Source organism: Monodelphis domestica, chromosome 4, assembly GCF_027887165.1.
Source record: "Monodelphis domestica isolate mMonDom1 chromosome 4, mMonDom1.pri, whole genome shotgun sequence".
NCBI lineage: Eukaryota > Metazoa > Chordata > Mammalia > Didelphimorphia > Didelphidae > Monodelphis > Monodelphis domestica.
Window position 1 is genome coordinate 230,866,028 of NC_077230.1, and position 23,170 is coordinate 230,889,197.

Sequence of the window (23,170 nt, forward strand, 5' to 3'; positions counted from 1 at the left end):
GGCTGCTTCTTCCATTTGTCTTGCCTTCCCATCTTCACTTGGGGTCGTGTTCCCATATTTAGCTTGTCTTATGGCCCTGGATAATCAGTTGAGGGAACCAGAGGGAGGAAAAGCTAGCTTTCAGAGTCATATATTTGGGTAACTGGACTTCTTAAGTGACTTATTGCTATTTCATAAACCAAAAGAATGGCAGAGAAGCTTAATGTGGAGCTTTGGAACACACTTGTGGCTTGCCTTGGACCAGAATGGGGTTCATAGGACAAGGCTCTCAGAGAATATTCAAGAATTGATGTCATATCTATATCCTTTGAACTCTCTTAGTACTTGGTTATGTGGCCTAGGACTATCATGATGGATTTTTATGAGGACAAAGTGTAGATACAGACATGGAACATGTCATGACAATAGGATCCTGATAAGGTCAGCCAGATATCATCAACAAACCTTTATTGACCAATCTCCTATTGCATAAGATAGACAAATATGAAACCCACTTCCTGTTGTCAGGGAGCTTATCAATTTTGGAAAATTATAATATGGCCATATAACAGGCACTGAAACACAGCAGTATTGACATATAGTAAGATCCAAATGGAATGGTACACAGAACAATGGTTTAGGAATTCAGAGGAGGAAAACATTATGGGCAGGATGGACAGAAAAGGTTCAACTTCATCTGGCCTTTTCTAAGCATTAGGTAGGGAAGAAGGAAGGAAGGAAAGATTTATCAAGCACCTACTAAGTGCTAAGTATTTTAAAAATTATTTAATCCTAACAACAACCTTGAGGAAGCAGATGCTTTTATCATTCCTTTTTACAGTTGAAGAAATTGAAGCAGAGAGGTTAAGTGACTTGTCCAGAGGCCAGTTTTAAACGTGTCTTCCTGACTCCAGGCCCAGCATTCTATCCACATCCCTTAGCTGCCAATGGAACTTCAATAACTGGAAGGAAGTCAGATAGGGCATCCTAGGCAAGGAAAACAAATGTGGGGAGATAGGGCTGAGCAACGTGTGGTAGGGGGCATTAAATTAATCATTTGAGTCATAGCAGAGAGTTCATCTAAGAAAAGAATGGGAGATAAAAATATGTCATGATACAGAAAGTATTATTTAATGATCCTCTAGAGACATACATAAAGATATAGCTATATAAAATTATTCTTTTCAAGTAAGCGGATATATGTCATAACTTTTCATATTAACTGAGTTCTAATTGTTTGGCTCCCCTACAAAAATGGCATCATCCTCTCAATTCCAGACCTCTAGAACAGCTTCAGCTTTGCACCACAGAAGGAAGTAGTGAAGTGGCAAATTCCACTGGTGTGGATACAACAACCTGCAAATCCTTCCTTCATTGCTGGGAGTAACCCACAAAACTCTCAAGTAGTAGAGTAGTACTTGAGTCTTCCTTGATAGTTGTTTCAGCACTTTGTATAAAGAACTGTGCTGGGCATTGAGAGCACAAAGATATGAAATAAAACATAGTTCCTTTTCACAAGGAGCTTAAAATCCCAAAGGAGAAAGGACATGTATAAAGATAATTCAATTGCAAGATAAAGTGTGCTAAGTGTAAGGAGAGCCCCAGAGGTCTGTGAGTTTGATAGGGAAAAATAATGTCCAGTTTAAAGACTAAAAAGGAATAAGGAATACTTCATAAAAGAGGTAGGAAGGAAGGAAGGAAGGAAGGAAGGAAGGAAGGAAAGAAGGAAGGAAGGAAGGAAGGAAGGAAGGAAGGAAGGAAGGAAGGAAGGAAGGAAGGAAGGAAGGAAGGAAGGAAGGAAGGAAGGAGGGAGGGAGGATATTATATGGAGATTTGTGGAGAAGGGTTATCCATTCCAAGCACTGGGGAGAGAAAGAATAGAAGCTAACCATGGGGAAAAGTGAGTTTTCCAAATTTCCTAGAATTTAAAGAAGGTACTTGAAGAGTGATATACAGTGAGAAAAGAACCTTATTCTGTGGACAATAGAAATCTATTGAGGGTTTTTGAGCAAAGAAATAGTATTCAGAGCTGAGTATTAGGATGATTACTTTGGCAACAGGATGGATTGTAAATAACACTTTCAGTTTATATCTCAGTACAACAATCTATGATTTAATCAGTATGGGAACTCCCTCCACCAAAGAAAACTGCAGCTTAACTGCAGTTAGAGAAATATAAGGGATTTGCCTGAGGCTGAACTTAAGTGATTATTAAGTGCATTACGGTCATACAATTAATTTCAGAGGTGAAATTTATACCCAAGTCAAATATGACTTCTGTTCTAGTCCTCTATACTCTATACCAATCTACTCTTAAAAAAAAAAAAACCTTTACCATCTGTCTTAAAATCTGTATTAAATTATCAGTTCTAAGGCAGAAGAGAGTGGTAAGGGCTAGACAATTAGTGATTTGCCCACAGTTACACAGCTCAGAAATATCTGCTGCCAGGACCTTCCAATCTCCAAGCCTGGCTCTCCATCCACTGATTCACCTAGCTACCCTCAGGCTCCTATTCAGTTGCCATTTATAGAGCAAGTTGAAGACTGCAAAATGTTTTATGTACATTGAGTCTCACAACTCTGCAAAGTAGACACTATAAGTACTGTTATCCCCATTTTACAGATGAAGAAACTGAAGCCCACAGATTGGCTTGCCTGTGGTCACAGCTAGCAAATTGTTTAAGAACACAGGTCTTTTGACTCCAAGTTCATGACTCTATCTCTTATACCAAGTTGCCTTTCAAAGGGAAAAAGACTTAAGAAGCAGGGTCAATATTTAGGAATAGCCTATTTTTGAAGTAAAGTAGTCTAAGGCAGAGATGGTTCAGAGCTGAAGGATGCAGAACTTTTAGAGGGCTTTTCAGGTCTTCATTACCTCTTACCTTAATAGCTGAAATAGCCTTCCAATAAATGGGTTTTCTTAGCTCTAATCTCCCCTCTACACAATTGCCAAATCTGTGTTCCTAAAGCACAAGTTCCTTGTTCAAGAAGTACCTGTTGCCTGAAGAGAAAATTAAAACCCTCCTGTTGAGTATTTCCCAATGGCTTCAGCCTACCTTTCAGGCATATTACAATCCTTCCCAACCTCAGTGTTCTAGTCAAACTGTCTTTCTTGCTATTTTTCATAATATGACATGCTGTTCCCTCCTTAGAGAATTTCTAATTTCCTTCAAGGCTGAGCTCAAGGGTTACCTTGGACAAGAGAACTCTCCTGATTTCCCCCAGTTACTAGATCTCCTCCCACCCCCAGAAATTCTATTCACTTTGAACATATTTTCTATTTACTTCTCTCTGTTGGTAATGTTTTCCTCCAACAGAATGTTAAAGAGGTAATGAATTATGCTAATTTTTGTCTTTACATCCACAGACCTAACCCAGAGCCTAGCACAATCTAGTTGCTTAAGAAAGATTTGTTGAATGAATGGGTGAATGGATGGAATGAATGAATGAGTTTTAGTGGGGGTACAGCTCTGTTGCAGAGGTAGCTGTTGTCAGAACTTGTTGAATAATTGTAAGTCACAGGTGAGAGAGGGCAAAAAGTCAAATGGAACTTTCAGGGTGGTTGAGAGAAGAGTAGAAAGGCCATTCAAAGAAATTGAGATTGAGGAAAGGCAGATTTAAGGAGGTGGTGGGCAGGAGAAATAAGGAAGGCATAGAATCATAAATCTCCAACTGGAAGGGATCTTGGAGACCATCTAGTCCAACTCCACCCATACCTCCCAATTGTACAGATGTTAAGAAACTCAGATTTGGAATCATGGTGAATTTGAGATCGTGGCTGGGTCAACACAGAAAATAACATGTGTAATGTATGTGCAGTACTATTATAAATCATTGCCATTTACAATGATATAATAACAAAAATGGCATTACCATCATCGTCGTCATCAGCAGAATTAGATCTCAAGAAGGAATCTAAAATCTAGAATTAGACAAATCAAGACTGGAAAGAAATTCATGCAAAGTTATCAAATGCTTGTTCTTACATGACAGGATTCAAAATAAAATAGCCGCTGCTCTCAACAAACACATTCTTTTTGGTAGGGGTGAGGGATATATTACAGATGAATAAATAAATATATGGTTATTTCTGAAAGAGATTATTAATTTTTTAACCCTAACTTCTGTCTTAGAATTAATACAAAGTATCACTTCAAGACAGAAGAGCAAACTTTCAAGACAGAAGAGCAATAAGGACAGAGCAGTTGAGGTTAAGTAACTTGTCTAGAGTCATAGAGCTAGGAAGTGTCTGAGGCGAGATTGAACGCAGATCTTCCTGACTCCAGGTCCCACTCTCTGTATCCACTGATCAGTTGCCCTGATAACTCTTATTTTTGAAAGAAGTGGGTTCCTGTTGCCAGGATGAAATACCAACTGTTTGGCATGGGAATGGCAACCCAGGGAAACATAATTTGAGACTTGAAGGAAGGTAAAGATTCTTGGAAACAGAGGTGAAGAGGATGTAGGGAACAGCCTTATAAAAGAAATGCAAAGTTCTAGGAATAATAACTCAGTCCAATTTGGCTGGAATATAGAATACATGAAGGGAGAAAATAATATGAAAAAACACCAGTAATGTGGATCAGAGCTAGGCTGACAAATCTGTATTTTATTCTAAAGATAATAAGAAGTCACTGACAAGTCCTGAGGAGGAGAATGATAGAATCAGACCTGTGGCTATGGAAGATTATTTTGGCAGCTGTGTGGAGGATAAGGGGAGAGATTTGAAGCAGGGGGCATCAATGAGGTAATCACTGCTGCAATAGTCTAGTGAAAAAAAGTAATGAGGCCAGAACCAGGGGAGTGAAAATGTAAGTAAGGAGAAAAGGTGACAGGTCTTAGAGATCCAATCAACAACTTGGCAACTGATTGAATACAGAGAATGTTAGAGAAAAGAGTCAAGGGAACTTCAAGGTTATGAACCAGATGACTGCAATCCCTCAGTATCCTATGATGGTGCCCTCACAAACTTGGGAGATTTGGAGAAGAGGAGGTGGGTTTAAGAAGAAAGGAAAAATTAATTCCATTTGGGACATGTTGAGTTTGAAAAACTGAAGGAGATCCAGGTAGAGTTCAGAAGATCATAGATTTCAAGCCAGAAGGGACCTTAGAGGTCATCTTGTCCAAATCCCTTATTTTTCAGATGAAGAAATTGAGGCCCAGGGAGGCTTAGTGGCTTGTCTAAAGTCACAAAGTTTCTAAGTAGTAGAGTCAGGACTTGATTCCATTTCCTCTGACTCCAAATCTGATACTCTTTCCACTAGGCCAAGCTACCTTGATGACAACAGGCAGTTGACTATGTAAGCCTGGAACAAGATTAGAACTGGATATGTAGATTTGAGACTCATCTGCTTAGAGGTCACCCTTGAAGCCATGGAAATAGATAGGAATGTAAATCTGACATTTTACCCACCCACTTAAGAAAATATCCTCAGAGAAAGAAACCTGATGGGTCAGAGGCATAACCTCCTCTGAGTAAGAGCTTTATTGTCCTTGTTTTCCTTTCCTAACTTCTTCCTCTCCTCTGTTTTCCTCCACCCTTCCATGAGTAGCTAGTTCCTAATGTTGATGCTTTTCTTTGCAGCTTTTGTTTAATGACCACTTTCTTGAATAGGAACGAGCCTATTCTGTTGGCAAGTTGATATTTTGCAATCACATCTTTTAGTTCATTCAATCAATAATATCATTTACCAAGCAATTATTATGTACATGGCACTGTACCAGGTGTTGTGAGATATACAAAGATGGCTGAGCACAGTCTCTCCCTTCAAGGAACTTAGAATCTCATAGAGACAAATAACTGTAATACATGTACAGTTGTTTTCCAGTCATGTCCAAACTCATGACCCCGTTTAAGGTTTTCTTGTCAGAGATACTGAAATGGTTTGCCATTTCCTTCTCCAACTCATTTTTACAGATGAAGAAACTGAGGCAAACAAGGTTCAGCGATTTGCTCTAGGTCACACAGCTAGAAAGTCATATTTAGGTTATATTTGAGGTCATATTTAAACTCAAGAATACTCTGAGGCCTAGCTTCTAACCACTGTGCCATCTAGCACTCCAACTGTAATAGATAGCAGTATATAATAAATGCTACATGACCAGAGCAAAGGAAGTGCCATCAAATTCCAAAAAGGATAGAGATCACTTCCAACTAGAGTCTTTAGAGAAAGATTCATAGCAGCATTACTATTCCTTCCTACCTGAGCTTGATGAAGGGCTTGAGTTCCAATAGGCAGAGATTGGAAGACATTCCAGGTAGAACATCATGAACAGAGATGGGAATATTCAAGAGGTTAGGGGAAAACAGCTTGTTTGGCTCCCTCCCTCTTGATTTTCTTAGCATTTTGGCTGCTGCTTTTCCTCTTAATCAGGAGTACCATGGGGGGCAATATTGCTACAATGGACATTTAGAACTCACGAGAGGAGCAGCAGTCTGCAGTACATGCAGCCTTTGTAAGGATAACTAAAACAGGCTCTGACATTGAAGATATTATCAAGCTCTTTTCCCTCATTAGTAACATCAGGTCTTCACCCTTTTCTGATGACATATAGTGTCTTTGCAACAGAGAAAGAAATCAAAGTCAAAAGGAGAATGAGAAACAACTTTGGAAAGAAGAAATCAGATATTCTAAATTCTTAGATCTCCTTTTCCCCCCTGTTACTGTACTACCTCTGAACTATAACAAAAATAGTCTAAAAACTAGAATCTGGGAAAGAAGGGAAAGAGACTCAGTACCAGAGAAAAGCCTTACAGTAGAATGGGTACTATTCCTGAAATTCAGGAAGATGAGGAGAAAAGAGAAAAGAGATGGGGCCAGAAGAGGTCAAAGCAAAAAGAGGGGGGAACAAGCCAGCACAAGTGGCTTCTGGCCATGCTAGGGAATTGGAAGCCTCAAAACCCAATCCACTGTCATCCCATCCTCTCCACCCCACCTCTGATGTTCCCTAGGCCTATGGAAGGACAAGCTGTTCTATAGAGTCCTGCCAGGGCTGTGCCTTAACCCCCTACAATCCTTCCTAATCCACCTCGGCTCCACCCCCTCCAGCTGCTCTCTCTCCTGGCCCTTGGCACAGAGCCTCCTCTGTTCAGCTTAGCTCCCTCTCCCCAGGGAACAAAGTAGCAGAAACACTCAGAGAGGAGATACCTGTTATCCAGGGCCCCTCCAGAGGACAAAGTCACCAGGCTGGGCATCTGCTCCCCCACCCCCCACCCCAGCCAGGACCTGAATCTGGCCAGGCCTTTCACAATCTCCCCTTCTCACCTAACTTCTGTGCCTCTGCCTCTGGAGTCAGGATCTGGAAGCCCAAGCATAGGTATATCTGGGACGACTGACTCAGTTCTGAGGCCTTGGTCTCCAGATGCTCAGTGGCAGGTACAACCCAGGTGATAAAGATGATCACATGGCTTTGCTCCCACCCTCTTGGATGGGACTTTGGACTTAAATACTGACCAGAAGTAAGCCAGGGGTTACTCTAAACAAGGCAAGTGAGGACACCAGGGACTGTCCTAGGAGTTCCTTGGTGAATGGTTTGACCCTCCTTTCTTCCTCCTCATCCTTGCCATTGGCTTTTTTTATTCAACCAAATTAAATCCTGCCCCTACTGACTCTTGTTCTTCCAGAATGATGTAGCCTGATACCTTAAGGCCTTCTCTCCAGCACAGATACCTTCAGCTTCCCTTATACTACCCCTCCCCTAATTAGCTTGGTGTTGCTATCCCTGAAGGTTTGATTAGATCTGTGTTTGACAAGTTAGGAAAGTCTTCTAGGAGGGAAAGCCAGGAAGATACAGGTCCCCTAGTCACAAGAAAACACCAGATGCCAAGGGCTGAAAGTGCTTTCATTTGATGGTTTGTGCTTAATTAGGCTTCCGAATAGCTGAGTTTGTTTCACACACATCTGGTGCTACCTGGCTAATGAAAGGACTTCAGCTAGGGAGAGCTAAGAGGCCCCATTTTGCCTCTCCAGGCTTCCATTTCTTGGCCTTTAAACAGCCAGAGAAAGAAAAGTTAGAGGGAATGACAGGCCTCAGTTTCTCAGTTTTTGAACAGCAACTATCTTTGTTGTCTAATTCCACACACGTTCCCCCACCACCACCAGTGATTCTGGATGACTCATTGACAGATCTGACACCAGCTATGCAGGGGTTAATCAAAGTCTGAGAAAATGTTCCCTGCCTCTGGGGGAACCGCTCCACTGATCATCAGGATTAGGAAGTGAACACTATGTCCAGAGCCCAGGGTTGGACACGTGGCCCCCACTCACCTCACTATATACTTGGAACTGACTTCCTGATGAACCCAGGTGTAACAGGAGAGGGACTATATGCCAGGCTCTGAAATCTCGCTGACGCAGGCTAGTTCCCCCCAGGGTGCAGTGGAATTCAGAAGTTGCTACCTCCTATCAATAACCTGCTTCCTAGAAGTCATGAGGAGGGGGGTAGAGGCAGAGTGGAGAATGTGGAGACTCAGCCATCAGTAAGGCAGGGTAGAAAGAATGTAGGGAGCCCAAGGTTCCAGTTACCTCCCAGCAGTTACTCTTATAGCCCCATAGACAATAGAATGACTGGTCCCTTTCCTTCCCCTACAATAAATACTTGAAACCACAGGGGCCAAATCACTGTATCATGGGATTTGTGAGTTTCAGAAGCCTCTGTTCATTATTCCCAGACTTCCTCATTCAGTCAGCAGCATCTGAGATATGGCCTGGAATCATAGGGATTTTTGCCCAGCTTGCTTTGAAGAGGTAATCAAAATCATTGACAGAAACCTGGACTTAAACATTGTGGCTAATTACAAGGGAAATGGAAAACAGATTGCTACCCTCAAGAAGCTTAGTCAGAACAAGCAGTACAGAGAAATGACTATCTTGGCCTGGTGAGACTGGTCCAACTTATGGTAAGCTATTTTTTTCAAGGCTTGGGAAAGGGAACACTGCCAAGAGGGACCAAAGAAAGATAAACTCAGAAGTCCCCATCCCTTCCATATAGACCCTACTAAAAGAAATTACAAAGCTAAGGATAAAACAGAGTTTGGGCTATTTGAAGAATGGAATCTATTCCTACCCTAACCTGTATGAGGACTGTATGTCCTCTTTTGGCTACACCTGGCACCTGCAGGACCTGCCTGACCAATCAAGGACCAGGATGACCTTGGGCAAATCATTTAATCCCTCCAGGTCTCAGTTTCTTATCTACAAAATAAGTGGGTTCAAGTAGATGGCCTCCAAGTGTAAGTGTAAATTTTCACACAAGGTGCCTTCCATTTCTAAGTTTCTGAAATTCCTCTCTCATTTTCTGCTTCACAAGATTCCAGAAAAGGGTCCTCTATTCTGAGGCTTCACTATCCTTAGTTATCTTCCTGACCTCTGGCCAAGGAGAAAGGAGAAGGTGAAGGGAACGTCAATACTCTTTCTAAGAAAGGATAGAAGGTAGCATGATAAAGCAGAAAGAGCCCTAGCTATGAAACTGCAGAAACTGAGTTCAGCTCCTAGCCTTGTATACTACCTGTGCGTGACCTTGGGCAACTTACTAATCTTCCCTGGACTTTATTTCTTCTTCTCCAAAAATGAAGGGTATAGGATTGACAATCTCCAAGATCTCACTTAGATCAAGATCACTTAGATCAAGGCAAGTCTCTTAAACGTTCTGAGCTTGAGTTTCCCGATCTGCAAAATAGGGATAATAATATCTAGAGTACTGAGGAACCAATGAGATAAATTTTGTAAAGCATTCACTATATAACTTGTCAGCTATTATTATTGTCTTTTGGGATACCTGCTTCTTGCCAAAGTCTTTGGTCAAATAAGACAGCTCTTGACTACAGTAGGAAGAGTCTGTCTGCTTTACAAGACAGAACACACCCTATTGTCTTCCCTCAAGAAGTTTCAGGATTTTCAGGCAATTAATTCAAAACCCTAAAAGCCATTGCCCAACACACTATCAGTTCTTTAACACTAACACCCTGTTTTATTGTGCACCCTTTAATGAAGTGGGCATCTGTGACCTTCATTTTGCATCTTAGGAGACAGCTGTAACAAAAGATGTACTCAGGAGAGCAATTACAAAAGACTTTATGAAGCAAAATATAACCGGATGCAAATTAATACAGTGTGTTTAAACTATGTGTTTAATTGCTAAAGGGGGCATAGTTAATGGAGTGTTCAAAGCTAAGTGGGTAACAAGTTTCATGGAGGAGGTGAGTTTGGAAGAAGGAAAAGGGACATGGATTGGCAGAAAGGAGGGAAAGCTTTCCCGGAGAGACACATCTGTGCAAAGATAGGATGAAGTGGGAGAAGTCAGGTTTCATGAAGAATACAGTGTGTGGGTTGGCTTGGCTCACAGCAGGGAGTCTAGAAAAGCAAAGGATGATGAGATCCTAAGAAGAAATTAGTGGACAGTCTTAAAGGAAAGGTTAAAGAGTTTTGATTCAATAAAAGGCCATAAAAAAAACTGATTTCTAAGCAGGAAGATGACATGATCCAAATAATGTTTGAGAAAAAAGATTATTAATGCAATGTATGACAAATGAGAAAAAGGGGAGTTTAGAAGTAGGAAAGTCTAGAAGGAAGCTGTTGCAGTTGTACAGTCATGAAATGATCAAGACTGGACATTAAGCTGGCAGCTGTGGAAGTGTCAACCCTTTAACATTCCTGCAGTCACTGAATGGCCTGCATACATCATCAGGCAGAGCCCCAGCAAACTCAGTCTCATCAATCCTACCACATCAATGGGCTACCATTCCTTAGGACTAGCACAGTGAGGAACCAGCCTGACTTCCCTGGCTTCAATATGAAACTGAAGGTATTTGGGTAGCGAACGAACAGTGTACATACCATGCATGTGTACAGGACACATTAGCCATGTGCCTATGGCCATGTGGACACCAGTTGTGTACATGTGAATATGAGCAGGCCTGTTTTTATGAGAGGAACAGAAGGAGCCCACAGATGAGTAACAGCACACACTGCCGCCTCTCTGAATATTTTTAAATGCTGCTAAATATAGCCTACAAGCTCCAAACAAGATACTTTCTCCAGGCAGGTCCATGTGCAGTGCCGAGGGGGAGGGATATAGAGGCAGAGATAAAATTCTCTAGATCCAGGCCCCAAAGAAGTATGCAGGCCAAGACCATGGGCAGGGTGAAGATGAGATACCAACCTCTGACCTAGCTGAAAATTCATTTCCCAGAAAACTTTTGACTGTCTTACTGGCCCTCCCCCCACAAAGAGCAACAGAGGAGATTCTTGCATATGTCTTTGGGCTATTTGGTTCAGGAGGGAGGTCCTAGAAATGTTCTTTCTGCCTATTTGTGGAAGACTTTGGTTAATGAAGGGTATGGCAGATACTAAGACCTAAGGTGTTTGAAAGAGGTGGAAGGCTTCCAAACCACACATTTCTCCGTGGGGAAGGCAAAGATGGTTTTCCTCCAGTCTGGGAGGGCCCCGTGTTCACCTCTCTGGACAGTGGAAGAGGCATTAGATTTAGAATGGAAGCTAACATAATGCAAAGCCTGCCAGGCCCTTTCTCTGTGGCTTTAGGTGTCACTTTATATCCAGGTCTCCTTTTTGACATCTAAAATGAAGGGGTTCAACACTATCTTTGGAGGTTCCAAAACTCTAAATGCAGCATTCAAATCCCAGTCCTGATGATTACAATCCGTATGACCTTGTGCAATGGCCTCAGTTTCAACATGAGTAAAATGAGGGAGTTGGACTAAATGAGCTCTGAGACCCCTTGCAGCCTGCCACCCCTGTGATTGTGTCCCCGGCCTCGAAAACGGCAGAGGGGGTGCAGAAGACCAGAGGTAGGGATCCACTGTGAGGGAACCTAGGAACCGCATCTGGGGAGTGTCCCCTCCCCCCAAGGCACGGGCCTTGCATGGGGTCTGGGCGGGTCGAGCGCCCCTCAACGGCTTCTCGAGCCGGCGGGCAGTCGCGCGCCCTGCAGCCTCCCCACCCCCAACCCCGGGGCCCTCCCGCGCTCCCTCTACCGCGGCCGCCCCGCCCCGCCCAGGCCCCGCCCCTGCGTGACGTCAGTTGGCTCGAGCCTCCCGGTGCTCGAGTCCGGCAGTCGCTCGGTCGGTTGGCTGCGCGAGTTGCGGAGTAGACGACTTGAGGAGGTTGGGGGGCGGGTCTCGCGAGCCCACTAGGGAGCGGCGGTGGCGGTGGAGGCGGCGGTGAGGGGAGAGGCGGTGGCGGCGGCGGCGGCGGCGGCGGTGGCGGTGGCGGTGGCGGTGCGGGGTCCGGGAGCGGTTACCGGCTAGGGAGCGCGCGCCCGCAGCGGGAGCTGCCAGCTCGGGCGGCCGCCAGGGTCGCCAGACCCGCCCTCGCGCCGCCGGCTAACGTCTGTGGGGGGAGGGGAGCGGAGCGCCACTGAGCCCCCCCGCCGGCCGGCCCGCCCCCCAGCATGCGCACCTCGTACACCGTGACCCTGCCCGAGGAGCCCCCCGCAGCCCCTTTCCCCGCCTTCGGGAAGGAGCTGCGGCCCCGCGCCCCGCTCCCCCGCTCCTTGCTGCTCTCCACCTTCGTGGGGCTCCTGCTCAACAAAGCCAAGGTACGCCGGCCCCCTCCCTACCGAGTGCTCTGTTCCCGCCCCCGGGGGGGGGGAGACTCCCCTTTCCCGTCGCCCCTTGTCCAGCCCTCTCCCCACCAAGCGAGGTCAGCTCCTCCTTTCCCAGGTGAGCCCATTTTCCATAGCCCACCCCCACTCCCGGCGAGAGAACCCAGAACATGACACACATTGAGAGTGTTCCCAACCACCAATCGTGGGGATCCTGGTTGTTCCTGACTGGCGTCGGGACAAGGTGCGAGGGAAGAGTAACCTTGGAATAGCCGAGTGGACTGGATGGCACCCGCCGCGACCGAAAGTGTACAGACCCTCTTAGGCCAGAATCCCAGCAGAAAAGACTCGGTTAAATGAGGCCATCTCATACTTTGTTTCCAAAGCATGTTCCTGTGCTTTGGGGGATATCCCTGTGACCCCGTGAAGGGCAGAGCAGTTGGGGGGAGGGCGCTAAGAAGAGGAGAGTCTCCCCAGTTCTCTGGGCCAGATTGAGCTTTGTTGAATGGACCATTATGTTCCTAAAGCTTATAAACTACCTTAGAACAATACTGGGACTAGAGATAGATTGACCTGTCCTTCCCTCTTCCCTTTAAGAGAGCAAAAAAGGGGCAGGCATTTGACAGCTATTATATAACAAGGCATTGCTGACTCGTCCTGGCACAGCATGGTTTGCCCAGTTGCCAGAGCCACACCGGATTTCTGAGCTTCAGCCAAGGACCCATGGCTGACCCTGTCAGAATAGATGAAATAGTCATGAAGGTGCTCCCTAATGATTCTAGGTGTTAAGTAACTTAAGGCGAACTTTCTTGTGACCTCTGATCCCTAAATATCTTTTTATGGTCTGGTTTAATTCAGGGACAGTTTAACTTGTCAGTCCCTCCCATGTCTGTGGTGACTTTCCCTATTCTTTTTCTGAAGGATGAAGGCTGTTAGATACAAGAACTAAGGAGATAGGAGGGGAGACCTATCATTTTCTATAGCTACTTACTGTCAATGAATCACAGACTTTCTAATGGTCATTTTTAAGAGTTGCCAGAAATTTTCTGAACTGCTATAAGTCTTTAGAAAAGGGGCAAAGAAGTTCATTGAAATCTCCCAGCTCCTCAGTCTTATGGGTTCTCAGTGTTGGCCCAGAGGTAGGATTGTTTTTGGTAAGAAAGGTCACTCCTGGGACATTTTGTTCCTCCCTAGAATGGAAAGTGCTGACTTTCCCCAGAGCTCCTAATTTCTTATTCTGTGGCAGACTGGCTGACTGCATAGCAGCCTTACTCTCCTTTAATTCTCACCCTTAGACTCTTGGTGTCCAGCAGTTCCACTTCCTGCACGTGGGTCTTAGTATTTGGCAAGAAGGATGAATTCAGAAAGCTTTTATGCAGGCAGGTTATCCCTCACAAATGGGGTAGGGTGGCCTAATAAGACCTAGAGGGAATCCCTCTAAATATGCAAGTTGAAACTGGAATACAAAGGGCAAAACCATAAATGATAATAATAGTGAATTATATACTCCCTCCCGAGCTATCAGCTCCTGATTCTAAACACTTTTGGAGTATGTATGTAAGGTGGGTGGGAACCTAAGCAGAAAGGTGACCCTATATGCTTCCCTCAGGCTATCTGTTGCTATAGCTATAATAGTATAAAATTGGTAGACACTGATATTGGCACGGTTGGAAGGATGCTCATGGCCCCACTATTTTTCATGTGTGCTAGTTGAGGAATTTGACACTCTAGGTGAAAGCATATAGAACTATGCCAAAGACAGGTATTACTAGTGTTATTAGTTGAGGGCAAACTTTTCAGCATTAAATTAAAACAGAACTGCATTATAGTCTCAACAATGTATTGAATCCCATTATATTCCTTCAGGGCTACTTGCATATTTTTTAATACAATTCCTGCCCCAGTGATCATATCAACACGTCTCTTCCTTATCAATATTTATCAAGCTAGACTGACCTAACTCCTGAATCTCCCTCTTTATTATTCATTTACAACCATACAGTATCAGCCCTGGCATCCTGTTCTTTTTCAGGGATGACGGCTTTCATGTTGTGCCGATATACTGTTCCCTGTGATGGCAGATTTAAGGGTTCTTTTTCAGTGGCACAGTTTGACTTCACATGCTGAGATTCAGCTTTGTAACTAAGACAGATCCTAAAACTTGCCAATGAGTTCAACAAAACATTTAAAAGAAGCTCCCATATTCACCCATCTCTTCTTTCCCTAACTACTCCCCAAGTAGTGAGCCTCTGACAACCATGTAGGTTGTCAGTATATGGCAGAAGTAATTTTAGGCGAGCTATTTCAAGCTCCTGTTCTAATGAGGGTTGAGCTGGTCCCACATAAGCCCCAGCCAGTACAGCTGTGGAGCTCTCTGATCCTAGACTATCTACCTAGAAGTAGAGGTGATAAACATCTTGAAGCTACTGTTTTAACCCCTTTTGACACTTTAGACTTTCTGCCTACTTGGATTAGTAAAGGGGCCTTGACAATGGGCATCCTGACTTCCTGTCTGAGCACCTGTTCTACCTGCATCACTTCTCACCAACCCCCAAAATAGGGATGTGAGTAAGAATAGCACCCTTCAGCCAGACTTTTTATCTCTGCTTAGCCACCTGAGTGATATCAAATCACCCTAATTTGCCATCACTAGGATTCCCAGCCAGTAGCCTCTCAGGATGTCAGAACCCAAGCCATGGAGCCAGGGAAGGAAGATTCTCCTAGTTCTTAATTCATCAGCCCTTGGGAGTTGAGCGAAGCAGGAAGGAATTCCACCTGTCAATGGCATTTTGGACTGGCAGAGACTTGAGCTTCTCTCAGCTGAGGATCTGAAAACATGGTTTATGATTTATTTCATTAAACTTTTCAAGCCCTCTTTGAAGGGGCCATTGTAGCTCCCACTTTATATATTGGGCAACCATGGTATAATTAGGGATTGTTCACCTTGGGCAAGCCATTTAACTTCTCCGGGCCTCATTTTCTTCATCTGTAAAATGAGGGGGTTGGACTAGATCTCACAGGTCCCTTCCAGCTCTAAAATCCTAAAATCCTATAAGAGTCATGAAGAAAACCCCAATTTTTTGACTTGCAGTTTCCCATAGCTAGGAGTAGAGGGAAACTCAAATGTCCTAATTTCTATTCCCAGCCTTAACGGCTAGCCTTTGCCTGCTGTAGAGGAGAAAACTAGTCAGATAAGTGAAGAGGTGAAAAATAAGTAAAAGTTTTTGGAAAAAAGCAAAATTCTGAAGAGCACTTTTGTTTCTTTGTCGGAAAGGCATTCTTTACCCCTTTTTCCCACAAGGAGCACAGACCTGGGAGGTAAAGAGAGCCTGGTGAAAATTATATTTGTTGACTGGTGCTCATGGCTTAGGGATGTCCAAGGCCCCTCTCAGAATGGGGCTAGCACAGGCCCTGCCTCCATAGCTAACTAGATTTCTGCCTCATGTTTCATGTATCTCTCTCTCTCTCTCTCTCTCTCTTTCTCTCTCTCTCTCTTTTTTTTGGCAGACCTCCAAGAGCACCCAGGGTCTGGCTGGTCTTCGAAACCTTGGGAACACGGTGAGTACTAAACCTAAACTGCACATCTGTACCCAACCCAGCTGTTCCTCAAGACTTCCCCATCCTGATCCTGTTCCTGGCAGAGCAATCCTAACTAGAGCCACCCACCTAGCTGTAGGCAAGATAACCACCTGCTAAGCCAATTGGTACCTTCCTTTCCTAGTTGGCATTTCCCAGAATTATGATACACACATCCCCAGGAAAAAAAACCCCACTGAAGAGGAGCTTCCCTTTTAACTGGCAGTGATAACACCCTTCCTGAATCCTTTCCCTCAAGGGTATCCCTCCATTTTCTACCCCCCTCCCTTACTCCAATCTTGCCCACACCCTGTTGCACACCCCTACAGTAAATAACTCTTTACGTCATCCTGTGCTGACACAGGGAATTTACTACAGGTCAACAACCTTTTCACTTATGAAAAGAGGAACTTGAGGTTGTGGGAGGATTCCTATCTGGAGTAAACCAGAGAGTTCCTGTATACTAGGGAAGCTGGAACTCTAGTTTGGGGCCACACATCTCTCCTACAGACTGAGCTGATACTAGGGATAGGTAAAATAGGCAGCTTCCTAGGACACACTATATTAGGGGGTTGGAATCCCAATGAGAGATGCATTTTAATGTTGTTATTTATAAATATATAGATTTTTAATGCCTAAATATTCCATTTTTCCTAGCATGTTGATATTTTATTCCTTAATAAATTAAAGCACCAATCCTATGAATAGAAACATTTGGGAGAATGCAATTCTCAAGTCTTGCTTATAGTGTCCAGATACCTTTCCTTTCCATTTTGCCCAGTGATACCTCCTGTCATCTCTTTCAGTGCTTCATGAACTCAATCCTGCAGTGCCTGAGCAACACCCGGGAGCTGAGAGATTATTGCCTCCAAAGGCTCTACCTCCGTGACCTCAATAGCAGCAGCCATGCACATACAGCCCTTATGGAGGGTGAGGAATCTTTGCACAGTTGTCCTTTAAATCTTGCTTTCTGGAAACCCATTTTCTTTTCTTTCTGTAACAGCTGCTTTAGCCATTGTCTGGTCTCTTCTTTGGTGTCCCTTTGGATATGGCCTCTGCCATTTTCCTTTTTTGGCATCTGCCTACTTTTGTTAGGGCTCCAGTTTTAGAGACCCTTAATGAAAGATTAATGGACTCTCTTGAGCCCTAGCATTTTCAGACACTTTTTCCTCCCAATAGAATTTGCAAAATTGATCCAGACCATATGGACTTCTTCAGCTAATGATGTGGTGAGCCCATCAGAATTCAAGACCCAGATCCAGAGATTTGCACCCCGATTCGTTGGCTATAAGTAAGGCTTCTGCAGAGAGATGTCTCTTCCCAGGGTGGGTGAAGGGGACAGTTGAGAACTTCTGGGGAAATGTATATGACCTACTTGCACTACCCCTCCACCCTTTACTATCTTCCTTTCTCTTTGTTCAGTCAGCAGGATGCTCAAGAGTTCCTTCGTTTTCTACTTGATGGACTCCACAATGAGGTGAACCGGGTCACAGTAAGGCCGAAGTCCAACCCTGAGAACCTCGATCACCTTCCGTAAGTGAGAGAAGATAATGGGCGAAAAAAAATGGGTTCTTGCCTTTCCCCACAAAAGCAAAAGACTCCAGGGAAATGACCAGGAAAACCAAAGTAGGATAGATCTTACATTAGATTGAGTGCCAGTTCGGATCACTGCTTCTATTGCACTTGTGGTTTATCTGGACTGTAACTTTTTTTTTTTAATCTTCTTCTTTTTGGGCCCCACAGTGATGAGGAGAAAGGGAGACAAATGTGGAGGAAATATCTGGAACGGGAAGACAGTCGAATTGGGGGTGAGTGCTGGAAATCCTATGTGGGGGATATTGAGTTTGTTACTTTGCACCTGAGCAGTTGGAGAAAGCCCCAGAAATAATATCCTGACTATCACTGTGACTCCCAGGATTTAGTATTTGGTGGCAGTATCATTAGGATTCTGACTAGACATGAGAGCACATAATGTGCAGTGCTGCATGTCCTTAGCCTCCTTGCTTATGTCTCACTTCCATCTTTTCCCCAGATCTCTTTGTTGGGCAGCTAAAGAGCTCCCTGACATGTACCGAGTGTGGTTATTGCTCTACCGTCTTTGACCCCTTCTGGGACCTCTCCCTACCCATTGCTAAGGTAATTCTGGCTGTTAGCCCACTTCTGAAACTCCCCATCCTTTCCTCTCCATGGCCTCTTACCTTAGCTCTGTATCCTCCTAGCGGGGCTATCCTGAGGTGACTCTGATGGACTGTATGAGGCTCTTCACCAAAGAGGATGTGCTTGATGGAGATGAGAAACCAGTAAGTGATGCTTTCCTGTGGATAAGCAATAAACTATCTGCTATTCGGCTGCTCAAGCCATTGGGTTCACTACCATCAGGTCCTATATATAAATTTTCCCCACAACTCATCTATTTTTCTCATGCTTTCAGACATGCTGTCGCTGCCGAGCCAGAAAAAGGTGTATAAAGAAATTCTCCATCCAGAAGTTCCCAAAGATCTTGGTGCTCCGTATCCTTAGAACCTAACAAGAAAGGCACCTTGGTTTGGTGGGGAGGGTAAAAGGTAATGAAATGGGAAGATGTGAGAGTGATACAGGAATGGAACAATGAAATTGTTCAATATTGTATGAAGTAAATAGGTGGTGAGAGGTTTGGAGCAAATTCAAATCCTTCCCCAGATACTTGCTGTTATGACCCTGGGTGAGTCACTTAACCTCTGTCTCAATTTCCTCATCTCTATAATGGGTATTACCATAGCACCTACCTTCAAGGGTTATTGTGGGGTTCAAAAGAGATCATCCTAAAGCACTTAAAGCAGTTCCTGGCACAAAGCAAGTGCTGTGGGGCAGCTAGGTGGGTTCAGTGAATAGAGAGCCAGACCTGGAGATGGGAGTCCTGGGTTCAAAACTGGCCTTAGGTACGCCCTCACTGTGTGACCCTGGATAAGTCACTGCCTACCCCTTACTATTCTTCTGCCTTGGAATCAATTCTTAATATCAGTTCTCAGATGGAAGGTAAGGGTTTTTTTAAACAAACGAAAGAGGTGCTTTACAAATGATAGCTGTTGTTTTTTTCTTTCTTGCCCACTTTTCTGCTTCCTAAAAACAAGAAAGCTCAAGGACTCCTGTATTCATTATTTGGACTTTGTTCTTATCCAGCACTTAGCATAGTACCATTTACTTAGTAGACAATAAGTGTTTGAAGAATAAATACTGCCCTCTCCACCCTTGACTCGAACCAATTCCAGATCTAAAGCGATTCTCAGAATCCAGGATACGAACCAGCAAACTCACAACATTTGTGAACTTCCCCCTGAGAGACCTGGACTTGAGAGAATTTGCCTCAGAGAACACCAGTGAGTGTCTTAACAAAACCTGAATGGGAAGAAAGGCCAGCTGGGAAGGGAAGGTGGGAGTGAGAGGAAAGGCTGGAGGGTGGCGCACGAGGGCCTGCCGCTCTGACTGTGCTCACTTCTTGTTTAGACCACGCTGTTTACAACCTGTATGCTGTGTCCAATCACTCTGGAACCACCATGGGCGGCCACTACACTGCCTATTGTCGGAGTCCAGTGACCGGAGAGTGGCACACTTTCAATGACTCCAGGTGAGTGGTCTCTGCCCGTGGAGGCTGCAGGGTGCTGGGCTCCAGTGAGAGAGGCTTGGGGGGGGGGGGGGGGGCTGGAGAGTTTTAGTGAGCCAGCCCAGGTGTTGGGGGCGGGTCTGACCTCAACACTGACTGTCCCTCCTTTCTCCACAGCGTCACACCCATGTCCTCCAGCCAAGTGCGAAGCAGTGATGCCTATTTGCTCTTTTACGAACTGGCCAGTCCACCCTCCCGTATGTAGCGGCAGGGGCGCCACACCCCACCTCCCCCTCCCCGTGGCAGCCCCACATCCCAAGTTTTTTTAAAAAGACAAAAAAAAAGAAACTGCAAATGAAAGCGAAAGAGAGAGAGAGAGTAATAAACTAAAATAAAGCTGCCGAGCAGGAGTTTATGCAGCCTGGTCAGAGCCCGGGAGACAGGAGCTAGGTGTTCCCGAGGCTCACCCAGGCCTGGCCGGGGGAAAGCTAGAGGACGAGGAGACTGGAGTCAGCAAGGCGCTCCCTCGGCTTCTCGTGTTTTCTTTTTTCAAACCTGTGTTTTCCATGTGTGTAATAAATAACAGCAGTTTGTGGGGAGAAGGCCCTCATCCATTTGCTGCTGTCTCCAGCCTCCGACCCCTCCTGAGGAATCCACACCCTCGGGAGCCCAACTAGGAGGACCGCTGCCTGGACATGCTGGCTCTGCAGAGAGGAGACCCCGTCCCCGCACAGCCAGCCGACAGAGTCACACGTGAGCCAAGAGGCCTCCTGACGCTGCTAACTCCAGAGGAACTGATTGTGGGATATTTTTTTTTTTTTTGAAACAAGCAGTTTTTGTTTTTAAAAGCCCAATTTTCTTTTTTCTTTCTTTTTGTTTTTCAAACAACTACAAGCAGAGTTCTCAAACTGGAGATGTTCTCCTGTATGCCTCTTTGCAAGCTGGGGAGTTGTGTTGGTTTTATTTTTTAACTTGTCAAGCACAACTTTTTCTAACAATAGCCCCCAGTGGTGCTAGGCAGGTATGTCAGCAGGGCCCCGGGCACAGCCATTATAGAACTGGCATCTTAACACGTTTTAGGATTTTTTTTTTAAGCTTTTTGGATGGATCCTAGTTGCCTCTGAGAATTGTGCCTTACAGCATTTGGGGACTAGGGGAATGCCCTTCCTAGATATATCCCTCTGCCTTGTTTTCCCTTCCCCCAGTGCCATGCTCAAACCTGCTGGGGGAATAGGAGCTCCTCTTCCTTTACACCACTGACTTATTTCACAGTGCAGTGAGATGAAGGAGGCAAGTCAGTAAGGAGAACTTATCTCATGACAAGGTGTCTGATTCTCCCTACCCACTTCCTCCAATCAATCTATGGTTCCACTCCCCAGGTATTTAAAGGACAATACAAACCACATTTCCCTGGCACCATTCCCAGTTTTTTCTTTTAATTTATTCCCTTCTTCCCTTTCTTCCCCTTCTTCCCTCAGAGCTTCTCAGACATAGGCCCCTTGGACTGAGTTTCTCAGGGACACTGCCCCTTTAGCTCCTTTTGGCATCAGTCTTCAGTACCATCCTGAGAGCTACAACCATGAGTGCTTTGGGACATGCTGCCTCAACCCTTAGCGTTTCTCCCTCCCCCCCAACCCCCCAAGGGCCTGGTTCTGCCCTTAGGTAGATGGACACAACTCCACTGGGTCTCTGGAAAGGAAGATTATTCAGCCCCGAGGAACTGAGCTCCGTGGGTTCCCTCCCCCACCAGCAGACCCAGGATCAACTTGTGCTCCTCAGATTGAGGCACTCCAGTGCATTAAGGGGAGAACCCTATAGGTTTAGCTGGCCTGACCCCCTTCTTCAGGGGAGACCTGTAAACCTGAGCCAAGGGGCTGGTGTACACTTGCTTACTGTGTAAGCAAGAGTAAGAGAGAATGTCTAATGTACAGTGGAACCTTGTACAGAATAAATTTTAGCTTTGAGAAAAAAATACTAGCCTTTTTTATGAGTCAACTGTTGACTTGGGGGAGGGCTAATATATCCAGAGTCTAGGTGACCAACCAAGCCTCCTTGGGTATCAGATATTCTACCCCTAGTGAAGTATATTGGACAATCAGTCATTGCACATTCTAGAATCTCAGGACTAGAAAAGGTCTCCTAGGTTATCTAATCCAACCCCTCCTTGATAGGAGCTGGTCATCCAGTCTCCACTTGGAAACCTCCGGGTTGAATATGTTTCCTAAGGTAACACATCCCATTGTTAGCTCAAATGATCAAAAAGGTCTTTCTCCGAATCTGGCTTCCCATGACCACCTGCTCTTTGGCCCTGTTCTCCGACAACACGCTAGGACCTCAGTTGCCTCACCTTAAATAAGGTGAAGCTTGATTAGATCTTTGCCACCCTTTCAATGTCCAAAGTTCCATAACTTGAATCTCTTTTTAATAGGCAACCTAACCTTTCCCCTTCTAAGCAGTCTATATGAAAGACCACCCATTGATAACAGAAGTAACTATTTAAATCAAGAATCCCATGCCTGCAAGATTGCGAAACTTTACGGAATTATCAACATTTGTGTTAGGATAAAGTAAAACCTTGCCCGCCCTATGCAGTAGTAGCAGTCTTTTTTTTCAGCTTTATGTAATATAACCTTGCCTCTTAAGAGTCCTTTTACTTTAGACTTGTGCCCTGTAATTTTGAATACTTTTCCTCTGGTTAGTCTAGCATTTGCACTCTGGACCTTGTTGGAGTCACTGCAACTTAAGATGAAGTTGAAATTCCCCTTCTCTTAGCCATCATTTGTTCCACACTGCACCAACCACAAGGCCATAAAAAAGCCCCTAAGATCCCCAAAACTACAGTTTCATTAGGGAAATGGCATGCCCCTACCTTACTGGCCCTTCCCACCCCACATTCTGCTGTCTCCCTTTCTTTAGGCAGCTACATACGAAGCGAAGTTTATGGATCCAGAGGAAAAATGCAAACTAGCCCTTGCCCTTCTGGAGCTTCTCTTCTTGGGGTGGGGGGGAGGGGCGTATGAGTTCCTTTGAAGAAGAGAACTGGGGAACAGAGGTTTCATTTAAGAGAAGGGCACCTAGGCTGAGTCGAAGGAAGCTAGAGTTTCTATGGGAGGAATACAGATGGGTCTTGTTCGGGGAGTAAGTAGTGTGATTATTTGACTCCAGCAGAGTACAGTAAAGAATATGAACTATCCAGAGCCATATGTCCTAGAAGGAGGTAGAGGAAACACAATAAAGCTGAACTTGGAGTCAGGAGGACCTGAATTCAAATCCTAACTGATATTTAGCCATGTGACCTGGGCAAGTCAATTAGCCTCTGAATGCCTCCATCTACCCCCTCTCTAAAATGGGGATAATAGCACCTACCTCCAAGGTGGTTGTGAAGATCAAATAAGATAACATGTTCCGGTGCTTTGAAAATCTTAAAAGTCCTCTATTAATGCAAACTTAAGCTAGGACTATTATTACAGAAGA

At 44.7% G+C, this 23,170-nt stretch overlaps 1 protein-coding gene and 1 long non-coding RNA gene across 9 annotated transcripts in view; one reads left to right on the forward strand and one right to left on the reverse strand.

Annotated features, from left to right (window-relative positions):
* USP2 (ubiquitin specific peptidase 2) overlaps positions 1-21,668 on the forward strand; it is a 31,528-nt gene extending 9,860 nt beyond the window's left edge. For 5 of the 8 annotated variants that reach the window (XM_007494644.3, XM_007494642.2, XM_007494643.2 and 2 more), the window contains 11 exons: positions 16,048-16,098; positions 16,923-17,046; positions 17,296-17,407; positions 17,539-17,649; positions 17,860-17,924; positions 18,149-18,252; positions 18,336-18,416; positions 18,548-18,626; positions 19,365-19,472; positions 19,600-19,720; positions 19,874-21,668. In XM_007494644.3, the coding sequence (XP_007494706.1) occupies positions 16,048-16,098; positions 16,923-17,046; positions 17,296-17,407; positions 17,539-17,649; positions 17,860-17,924; positions 18,149-18,252; positions 18,336-18,416; positions 18,548-18,626; positions 19,365-19,472; positions 19,600-19,720; positions 19,874-19,961 (1,044 nt within the window). In that variant the 3' untranslated portion in view covers positions 19,962-21,668. Of the gene's footprint in view, positions 1-8,714; positions 8,879-12,218; positions 12,535-15,355; positions 15,380-16,047; positions 16,099-16,922; positions 17,047-17,295; positions 17,408-17,538; positions 17,650-17,859; positions 17,925-18,148; positions 18,253-18,335; positions 18,417-18,547; positions 18,627-19,364; positions 19,473-19,599; positions 19,721-19,873 lie in introns of those variants that run through there. The other 3 variants (XM_007494646.3, XM_007494645.3, XM_007494647.3) reach the window with 3 other exon arrangements.
* Positions 751-8,694, reverse strand: LOC103094181 (uncharacterized). The gene is made up of 2 exons (XR_008911288.1): positions 7,245-8,694; positions 751-966 (listed from the first exon to the last, which is right to left on the reverse strand). It is a non-coding gene; the product is annotated as an uncharacterized LOC103094181 (long non-coding RNA).
* Positions 21,669-23,170: the final 1,502 nt, after the last annotated feature.